The sequence below is a fragment of the Panonychus citri genome, unplaced genomic scaffold (assembly GCF_014898815.1).
Source record: "Panonychus citri isolate SS breed McGregor unplaced genomic scaffold, ASM1489881v1 Contig00011, whole genome shotgun sequence".
Taxonomy (NCBI): domain Eukaryota; kingdom Metazoa; phylum Arthropoda; class Arachnida; order Trombidiformes; family Tetranychidae; genus Panonychus; species Panonychus citri.
In genome coordinates, this window is record NW_026515416.1 from 362129 (window position 1) to 372443 (window position 10315).

A 10315-nucleotide genomic window follows, 5' to 3' on the forward strand; every position below is an offset into this window, starting at 1 on the left:
TACTTTGGATATTTAATTATCTTGTAATCAGTTTGCTTGAGTGTGAGAGATGATTATCATTGATTAATGTTGATTATTCACAAATTGCCAGTGTTCATGATAACCTCTTGATTGTGTTCAAGGTGAAATCAGGTAAATTGTTGCAAATGAAAAGTAATATAAACAATTTATTAGCTTTTCCTGATTGTTATTGATGAGAGAAACAAATTAATCCAACAAATTGTGATCAACAATCAACTAGAGGTTTATGTTTATCAAATTGACCCAGAATCATTGACTTGATTAACATTTGATTATATTGTTGCATTAATATTGCATATAATTAGCAAGAATCAAAAGTAACCATGGTTATCGTTAATTATAACAACACAATTAACTCCTCTGATTTTGAGGTTTCCCATTTTGATTCAGTTATTTATTGTCTCTCTCTTTAACAATTTACCAACAAATCAAAAGTTTATTACTCAATTTATTTACATGTTATTGATTAAGTTAACCAATTTTGATATTCAAACTAAATTAAGTTGATCAGTTTCTTTAATTGTTCTCATATTATTACAATCAAGTGATTTTAATCAAGTAATGTAAATTGTTGGAGGTACGATGATAATTATTAATGAATTTAGATCACAATTAACAAGTGACCGTTTTTCAAACAATCATGAGTGAACAGTGATTTAAGTTAATTGTTAAATCAGTTATGCTGGGTAAGATGGGCTGTGGATCAATTAAAAGTACAGTTACCAACAAATCTGACAATCTAATTGAAGATATTGATACAAATATCGGAGCAATTAATTTAATGGAGATAAGTGATGATCGGTCAATGATTGTAATTGCCGGAGAAACTGGAGTTGCCCTTGTGTTGAGTACTTTTTCAACACCAACGGAAATAATTGGTAAACTTGTTGGACATGAGGTTAGAATTGTAATTAATTAGTTGACCAATTGATTCGTTACATTATTCCCGTTTACTCTTAGGCTGGAATCACTTGTTCAACGATTGACAATTTGTACATTTACACGGGATCGGTTGACCAAACAGTTCGCAAATGGTCAATAGAGACGATGGATTGTCTCTTCATATTCATTGGTCACTCTTCCAAGATTAATCGGATTATGATTAAATCTAATTTTCTATTCACCACTTCGTATGATAAAACTGCTAAAGTTTGGATTTCCAATGTAGTTATAACTCCTTATGATGATTTTGACGACGATCAAGATGAAGATTCAATTGATCTGGTTAACGATAATAAACCGAAACTGTGTAATGTTGATAGATTAACCAAAGAACAATTAACTCGATTAAGTCCATGTTTCCAAACATACAAGGTAATTAAAGTTTCTAATCAATAGTAATCATCACAATTTCGTTTCATCAATTAGATTGATTAATACTTTTAACCCTTTGGTGTTGTTTGGTTAATTGTTGATTATTAATTTCTTAGGGTCATACCAAAAGTGTTTATCCAATTATTTTTCTTCCAACCGATTCGGACTTTGATTACACTGGACGGATATTGGAAACTGACCTTGTGGTAACGGGTTCGGTTGATTGTACCATACGAATCTGGTCATTTAAATATGGCGATTGTTTGAAGCTTCTTACTGACCACTATGCACCAATATTCAGTTTACTTGTTGACCCTTTAAATAGTAAACAATTTATCTCAGCCTCGGGCGATGGTAAATTAATCAGTTGGGATGCGGTTACAGGGGAATCGGTGAAGGTGATGAAAGATCATTCTGGACCGGTCATCTCATGTACTACCTACAATCGAATGCTGTTTTCTGGTTCAAATGACCGGACAGTTAGAGCTTGGGTCATTGAATTTGGTGAATGTGTCAGAGTTTTTCATGGTAATTCTTGTGGTGTCTCTTTGGTCCAATATTACAACGGATTAGGTAAATTAATCCGATTCCTTGATCAATTCATTTTCAAATGCTAACCAAACAAACCAAATGAGAAACAAAAAGTAATAATAAATTAATCAGGAACCAGTAAATTGTTGCTTAATTAGTTTCTCGCTCGTTATTAGTTAAAAGTTAATGGTTAATAACCATAAACCGTGATTCTAAATTTTTGGTTAACCTTCAGGGATAAAATCAAATTAAAACTTTCTCTTCATTTTTTCAATTCCTTTTCAAGTCATGGTAAAATCTTCTCCCTTCAATTACTATTATTATTATTATTCTTATCATCATTATATCTTCATCATCATCATTTTTTCTGGGAATTTGAATGAAACATTATCTCAGGAAAATGAGTTATATACTTTTTTATGTTTCTCTCCATAAATTAAAATCTCCTCTTTAAATTGAATAACATTTCCAAGTGAGAAAATCATAACAAACATGATTGATTTAAGATCTTTTTCTTTACCTTCTCCCTTTGGTAACTTGGAAATCAATTGATTGTCGATTAACTGTATCCTTCTCTCTCTCTCTCTATGGCAATTTAATTCTCAAATTAGTTAATTGATTGGGAAGAAGATGAAGAATAATAATAACAAGAAGAAGAGAGTTTAAAGTTCATTCCAGTTTCTTTCGTCTGTGGACTTTTCTTTTCTCTTCCTTGTATTTATTTCCTATCCTTTTATTTCGTCTCTTTATCTTCCTTCATCTTCCTTCATCTTCTTTACCTTATTCTCTTCTTAGAGAATACGATTTATAACATTTTCTCCGAGAGAAAAATATATTCCCACAAGAAGAAAAAAAAAGACGAAGGAGGAAAAGGAACCACGAAAATAAACACTTTACTTTTCTTGAGAAGATATTTTTTCCTTTTCTATTTTGAGCATTTCCTTTTCTACGATTTTTTCATCATCATTTAAACTTTAAATACAATTTCATTTCTATTGCAATGGTAATTAAAACGTTGATTAACAAGTCCATTTAATTGTTCACCTTTACGATTTTCAATCTATGTCCAGTTTTATAACCTTTTAGAAAAGGTCAATGGACAAATGTTGGTTTTCCAGTTCAGTTCAGTTGAATGAGTGAAAAAAAGTTAACCAACCAAATTAGTCGAGTGATTAAAATTGATTTTTTTCTTCTTCTTCTCTAGATTAAAATGCAGATCATGATTAACTTTAAATGATTAATTAGTTTCCATTGTTCTTAATGGATTTTGTTGAGCACGAGTTTATACCATTGGAATTTTGCTAATTTCTCATTAGATTCGTTCTGATTACAGTTGACAATTTGATTGTGTATTCGTATGATGATCAAGTTTAATTTTGTTCATTGTTGATTTTTAATTCAGTTTGTGTTGGCCTAGGAGATGGTATTGCGAATATATTTGATTCCAAATCGGGTACATTGAGGAAAAGTTTACATGGACACCAAGAATCGATAACTGGACTTCAGGTGTCAACATTTCCAATGGTTTTTTCGCTCCCAATTAAACTAATTGTTTTAATTTCTTCTTGATTAACAGGTTGCTGCCAATCGTATCTTCACTTGTGATCTTTTGGGTAAATTGTGTGTATGGGACATTAGCGATATTAAGGAAGAGACAGTTTTTGGTAAACGAATTGAAGAAGATGAAAATAGTGATGATGATTGTGAAGCGGTTCGAAGGGCCATCGATGTGGTTGATAAATATGTTAGAAATTAACAATTTGATTCCTTTTCTTTTTCTATTAATTATTATCGTTTGTCATAATAATAAACAAAACTTTTCGATTAAATCAATCAATCGATTCTGATAATTCAGTGAATATCATTGGTGTAAATTATATAATAAATTCATAAATCATTGTATTCAGCTTGTTTACATTCAACAATTTTACATGCAGGTAAAAGTTATCAAGTTTACCAGATTGAATTTAAGCTAACTGTTACATCAATTGAGTCTAATTGGTAATCCGATTTTAAATTAGACCCAAATTTCAGATGAAAAATGGTCCAAAGTAACTGTTTATACGGTCGAAAAGTCCAATTTTACTACATTTTGTATTTTTCATTCGTGTAGAAGGTAAAATAATGGTTTAGTTTTAATCATTCAGTGATTATCGTTGTTAATTCTGGTTTGAAAATCGAAAATGAAACCATAAATAGGAATTATATTCGAAACTGTGTTTATCGGTCGTTCTGACCTCGTCTGGTATTTAACACCTTCCGTTTATGGACAGTAGATCAGTTGAAATATAATCCATAATGTAATGGATTGAAAATATCTCTATTCGGGGATTACATCTTTGGTAAATTGGTTGGACTCTTGAACAGAAATTTTCTTCACATTGATTAATTACGAGTGTTTTTATCTAATCAAGCAATCAAGTTATCGATAAGATACCAATGTCCTTCAAATGATTAAAAGCTTTCCCGCCAACATCCTTAATTCTTGCTGCTTATGGTATAAAGAGATAATGTCAAATTAATAAAAATATTCAAATGTATTAATAATTAAGAATCAAATGAATTACCTTTGAAAGCTTTACCATCAGAGTAAAGAGTCAATCAACATAACAGTATTTAAAATAATAGCGAAAAACTTTGCTAATTGTTGTTTCTCAATAGCATCGGGGTTTCGGGAGCAATAGATTTTCAAATAGCATTTTGATACAGAGACTTCCGCTTTTCCATCTAACTTTAGGTCCATCTAAAGCCATTGCATTGAACGGAGGCCATGTGACGGATTCTCCGTTGATGATAATCGATCTCCTCACAAGAATTACCCCTCACTTAGGTCGTTGTTACTAAAATCCATACTGGCGAGATGATGAGGAAGATGATGTAATGATGTAAACAGGTATAGAATATAAATAAATACTAATACAGATGAACTGATGCCAAAAACTTTTCCATGGTTCGTTCACCTTAAAAAAGAATAAAAGAAAATTCGATTGACTAATTAATTAATTGAAGTAAGAATTAAAAGTCTAATGACACTTATTCTGCGGATAAATTGAATTTGATTTAGATTATTAACTTACGTTGCGTTGAAATGTAGATCAATTAACGGTTCGGATGAGCTGAATTTATATATAATTATGATTGTGAAATGTGCATAAAAATTAATTGTAATTTAGTAGATGATGATAATGTCAACAGGTAAGAGTTAATTTCTTTAGATGATTAACATGATTAAAGAAGAAGGCGACTGATTACTTTGTGTATGTTTAAAGCAATTAGAAATTGAGTTAACGATTGTTGCTTGAGCAAAAGTGGAAAAATTAGTTCCTCCAATTTAAGAGTAGGAGAAAAAAAGAAACAATTAAAGACTAGATCCAAATCAATCAATGGATCGATGTTAATCAAGAAGATCATTAATTTAACCATAAATGTTTCTTGTTAATTGTTGGATATCATCAAAATAGCTATCAGGATGTACAGTGAAAGGAAAAAACTTTGAAAACTCTTTCCATGTCTGAGTGATTCTGGTTAATGTTGATAGATCGTCTTGAAGAGGTAAGAGAAAAGGCAAAAAGTAAATTAGTAAATTGTCAAAAATTATGTAACATGATAACAATCAATTAATAGGTAAATTACCTTGAAATGAATTCTTCGTAATTTAAAACCAGTCATTAAGTTTGATATTTAAGAGAAAAGATTAAGTTGAAAGGAAGCAAAAAATATCCTTTTGTTTCTTTGTATATGATTCCTCTTAATTTTCTTAATTGTGATGATCAAAAAGGGGGAAAAATTATGTCTATCATTTAAATTGCAATAAAGAAAAGTTGTTGTGAGCATCTAGTGTTGATTAATTATCGTTGTCGTCTTATTGTCCTTTTTTATTTGTTTCTCTCTCTCTCTCTGATAGTATCACTTTCCAGTCTGTAACTTTTTTTTTGATTTTCGTCTCGATGTTTTAATTATGATTGACCTGACTTAATGTTGATTGTTTATTAGCTACCATTTTGTTTGGATTATATTGCACAAGAAGATTAAGTCTTTCTGAACATTGACGAAGGATATTGGCCGCATGATCGTAACCAGCGTTTCGCATATTGATACTACATATTTCCAATATTTGATCACCAATTTGGATTCCCGATTGATTAGCAAGACTATCCTTTTCAACGGTGGTGACAAAAACGCCCGCTGAACAGGAGGTTATATTAATACCAAGGGTACCTGAGCTACGATTTATCTCAATATGTCTTATATCACCAGGACAAGGTATCAGGTCATTTGCGTTTCGATGCCGTCGTCCAGAGCTTAACCATTCAACGTTAAAAGATATTGGACTTCCGCGGTCAGAGTGAGCTGAAGATGCCACTTTCTCAATTGAACTGGTGGACAGTTTACCGCTGGAACATGTTGAAGTTACACTTGGATTAGAGGGTATTCTTATACGAGCACTTCGCTTTGGAAATGTTGACAGTCTATCGTAAGAGGAAACAAAATCACTTTCATTTTCGTCGCTTTTATAGCCCATACCAACGCCAGTGTAAATACTTGTTTGGGGTATGTGAAGTGAAGCTTGACCATAATGATGAGGATGATGGTGATGATGGGAAGATGAGGTTCGGGGTATGTTTATTAAATTGGGATAATCAGATCCTAATGATAATGTTGGTGATGCATTTGAGTAACGATTATTTTCATGGTGACTATCTTTAACTGCTAATTTAGCGACACTTGGTTGGTATGAGCTCATCGATCTAACAATACTATTGCTATAATGATGGTTATTATTATTCACGTTATTACTATTGGTTAGGGTGGAAGTTGTTCCGGAAGTACTAATTGTGGTGGGAAGATCGTAAAGGCGATTTTGTTCACTTAAAATTATTCCTGAATCATTTGTTCTGGATAAATGAGGATTATAGATTGGAGAATGAGGTGAATTTGGTGAACAACGAGGTGGGAGAGTTTGGTTAATTGATAATGATGGTGAATGATGTGACCGAGTCAAAGATGAAATTGAATTTGGTGAATTGTGATAAGATGATGAAGGCAACGATCCTGATACAGGGTGAACATGATTCGTGAAGACTGAGGGTCTTTTATTTAGAGGTTGAGCAACACGGAAAAGACCAATAGATTCACCTGGTGATCGAGTTGGTGGTATGGGTAAGGAGGGTTTAGATAGTGCAAGTTCATAAGAGTCATGAGATGATTGCTGTTGATGATGGTGATGATTTTGTTGTTGTTGTGATTGTGATTGTTGTTGTTGTTGTTGTTGTTGTTGTTGTTGTGAGTGATTATCGGAAGTTGATAGAGATGATAATGGATTTGAGAGAGACAAAGTTGTCCGACTAAAGGCATCAGAGAGAACATCGTGAATTGAGTGTGGTCTTAACTTCGTACTGTTATTTGCTCGACGATAATTACTGTCACCAATTTTTCTCTCTCGATAGGATTGAATTTGAGCAGAAACAACTGAATAATCTATGGAATCGGCTTTACCTCGTGAACGGTAATTAATTGATTCTCGTAGTGAATCATAATTGTGAAGGCAATTAGATGTTTCTGGATGGAGATCGGTTGATGATATTTTCTCTGATGGTGTAAGGACATTATTACTAATTGGTATCGGTGTTGATGAATTGGATGGAGTACTACGAGAAGAATTAGAGTGATAATCATTGATTGTTGATGTTGTTGGAGGCGGTTGTTCATTTATCTTATCATAAATGGGGAAATTGTTTGATTCAAGCCGATTAAATGATGAAGTAGACCCGCTTTTAGGTTCGTTTACTGATGATTCTCCTTTTGATAAATGATTATATGTTAAATCATTATTTGTCTTGATAACTGGATTAAAAACAGTTAGAGATTTACGTCCTTTACGATTAATTGATCTCATGGTTGGACCACCGTTTAACTTTTCATCTTCGGATAGTTTAAGAATTTGAGGTCCACGATATTTAGGCCATGTTCCGCCATTTCTTTCTTTCTCTTTTTGAGATTTTTCTAAAGCTTTTTTGGCAACTTTTATTTGATTGGAGTAATCGGCTAAAACTTTATCGAGAGAGGCCAATGTTTCACGAGCTTCTTGTTCGGGTGTAACATCAATTGTTTTACGAGATCTTCTTACTCCATATATCTTGTTATAAGCTCTATCAAGTAGGGTGGGTGTTGGTGAAGTGGGAACTTGTTGTTGAGAATCAGTAATGTGAGTTGGAGATGAAAGAGTTGATGAAAGTGATGAACAACTTTGATCTTGATAAATATTATTACCACAACCTTTATCGCTCTCTAATTTTTCTTGTAATTCACTTAATTCCTTTTGTGAATCGTTAAGTTGTTTTCTCATATCATCAGAGTCTCGTAAAGCTTCAGCTAAATCACAAACAACTCGATCTCGTTCTTTTCGTAATCTATCACAAAGTGTCCTCATGCTTTCCCGTTCAAGTGCAACTTTCTCTTTAAACTCAAGAGCGGCATCTCTTTCCTTTTTAAGTATCTCAATTTCACTGTGACAGTACATTAATTCCCGTTGTAAGCGTTCATTTTGTCGACGAACTTCAATTTCAACGTTAACCTGTTCCATTGAATCTAATCTTGATGAACTTAATTGCGATTGACCATGACTTCCAATTGAAGCTAAACTGGTCTGTTTCCATGAGGAAGAGATACCTGAAGATGAAGAGTCCCATTGATTGTGTGAATTATTATTATTGTTGTTGCTGTTATTGTTGTGGTTGTGATTATGATTAGTGTTGTTGTTTGAATTAGAGTTTGTATTGTTGTTAACAGATGAAGGAGGTGATCGGAGAGGCGAAACAGAGTCTTCTTCATAATCACCATATCTCGCTCTATCTTCTTGAATCTTTTTGGATAAACGATCACGATCAATTAGCACTGTTGTTATCTCACGTTTTAAACTGTCAATTTGTTCAATGTTTACAATTTTCTCCTCTTGAAGAGTAGTTAACTTTTTTTGATTTTCACTTAATTCTTCTTGTAATTTTTCAATCTCTTTATGCACCGTGTCCCTTTCTGACATGATAAGATTATATTCTTGAATAGCTGAGTTTCTTTCTTCGGTCATTCTGGATAAATCTTGAGTTGCTTTTAAACGAGCTGTGATCACTTGATTAATTTCCTTAATATATTCATCTCGTTGACTTTGAACTTTAGCCAGAGATTGTTTCAGTTCAGCACATTCTTTGACCACTTTATCGTATTTATGAAGAACAGCATTGTATCTTTGCTCTAAGCCGCAAGATTGGCATGAAAAAATATCCGTCATCTTGAATAATTTCAACGGGTCAATAAGGATCACTAAGGGTTGATGTATATTAGAATTTATGAGTAAAGAAATTGCTATAAAAGTTGAAAGAAAGAAAAAAAAAGAGATAAAATTAGTTACTGAATAACAATAAATAGAAAAAAAATATTCCAAACATACTAAATGACAATTGAATGGGGAAAACAATAAGATTTATAGAACGTCAATTAAATGATGAAACAGAAAAAGAAATAAGAATGAAAAATATGATGAAATCAAAGTTTGATTGGGATTAGAAATAGACCTTAGGTGTAACAGGAAAATCTTTTTAAGCCTTACCTTTATATCTTAGGGTTGTGTAGACACAAACACGCAATTGATTTGATGTTTATCTCAATTGATTTAAAGTTAAAATAATGATAATAGTGAAAGATTAACACCATCAAGGGTTCACCCGATTGACCAAGTTGCACAAAGTGACGAAATTGTAAGTTAAATTGGAAAAGATGACCTAAATAAGATTAACATTTTTTGTTTCTCATTTTCAATTGGATATATACGTTAGATGAAGTATATAAACACCACCATTTACAGTCGAGTAAAGAAAAAGAGAGACAAATAAAAGAGAGAAGTAGAGAGAGAGACAAGTGAAAAGAAAAGAAAAGAAAGAGAAGTGAAACTAAGTATTAGTTGGAAAGGAGAAAGATCATGAAAAAAAAAGAGTAAGAGAGATGGAGATGAGGTGAAAGAGATTGGGGAGAAGATGATGAGGAAAGTGAGAGAGAGAGGAAAAAGGAGAAAGAGAGAAAAAAAATAAACTGAATTAAGATGAAGAGTAGAAATAAAAAAAAATATTAGATGATGATGATGATAAATCCAATTGTTATGATGGAAGAGAAATTATCAAGATGATGGAAACACCGGCCAAGGAATTAAAATTTGATCCATTGAATAAGTAGATTTGCTGAGAAAATTAATGAGAAACAGATTAACTAATTGTGATCAGATTGAAACAAGAGAAACAACAACAAACAATTAAAGATTAATTTTCTGATGAAGAAAAACTTACTAACTGATCATCAGCTTATTCTCAGCTTCGGCTTACGTTCGACTCTCAAACAGGAGAAGCCGAAAAAGAGAAAAAGGTGTTCGATGTATCGAAAAAATGTTCTTCGATTAATCGAA

General features: G+C 32.3%; 2 protein-coding genes across 5 annotated transcripts; one reads left to right on the forward strand and one right to left on the reverse strand.

Annotated features, from left to right (window-relative positions):
* Positions 1-116: 116 nt before the first annotated feature.
* On the forward strand, positions 117-3768 carry LOC128392156 (WD repeat-containing protein 86-like). The gene is made up of 5 exons (XM_053352138.1): positions 117-919; positions 982-1335; positions 1452-1908; positions 3269-3372; positions 3443-3768. Exons 1-5 carry the CDS (start codon positions 701-703, stop codon positions 3620-3622), a joined length of 1314 nt encoding a protein of 437 aa, XP_053208113.1. The 5' UTR covers positions 117-700; the 3' UTR covers positions 3623-3768.
* LOC128392124 (disks large homolog 5-like) lies at positions 3728-10199 on the reverse strand. 4 transcript variants are annotated; one of them, XM_053352118.1, is made up of 5 exons: positions 9470-10199; positions 5500-9183; positions 4944-5409; positions 4434-4826; positions 3728-4354 (listed from the first exon to the last, which is right to left on the reverse strand). In XM_053352118.1, exon 2 carries the CDS (start codon positions 9149-9151, stop codon positions 5819-5821), a length of 3333 nt encoding a protein of 1110 aa, XP_053208093.1. In that variant the 5' UTR covers positions 9152-9183; positions 9470-10199; the 3' UTR covers positions 3728-4354; positions 4434-4826; positions 4944-5409; positions 5500-5818. The 4 variants fall into 4 exon arrangements, with proteins under 4 accessions (XP_053208093.1, XP_053208087.1, XP_053208103.1 ...); XM_053352112.1 differs by having other exon boundaries at positions 5500-9225; positions 9470-10198; XM_053352128.1 differs by having other exon boundaries at positions 3728-4357; positions 5500-9225; positions 9470-10198.
* Between the last annotated feature and the right edge of the window lie 116 nt (positions 10200-10315).

What these genes read in the sequence shown, in the direction of transcription:
- LOC128392156 (XM_053352138.1), top strand. Translation starts at nt 701, where the DNA reads ATGCTGGGTAAGATGGGCTGTGGATCAATTAAAAGTACAGTTACCAAC. An exon ending in CCAATATTACAACGGATTAG is followed by an intron (nt 1,909 to 3,268) that starts GTAAATTAATCC and finishes TTTTTAATTCAG; the next exon opens with TTTGTGTTGGCCTAGGAGAT. An exon ending in AATCGATAACTGGACTTCAG is followed by an intron (nt 3,373 to 3,442) that starts GTGTCAACATTT and finishes CTTGATTAACAG; the next exon opens with GTTGCTGCCAATCGTATCTT.
- LOC128392124 (XM_053352118.1), bottom strand. Translation starts at nt 9,151, where the DNA reads ATGACGGATATTTTTTCATGCCAATCTTGCGGCTTAGAGCAAAGATAC.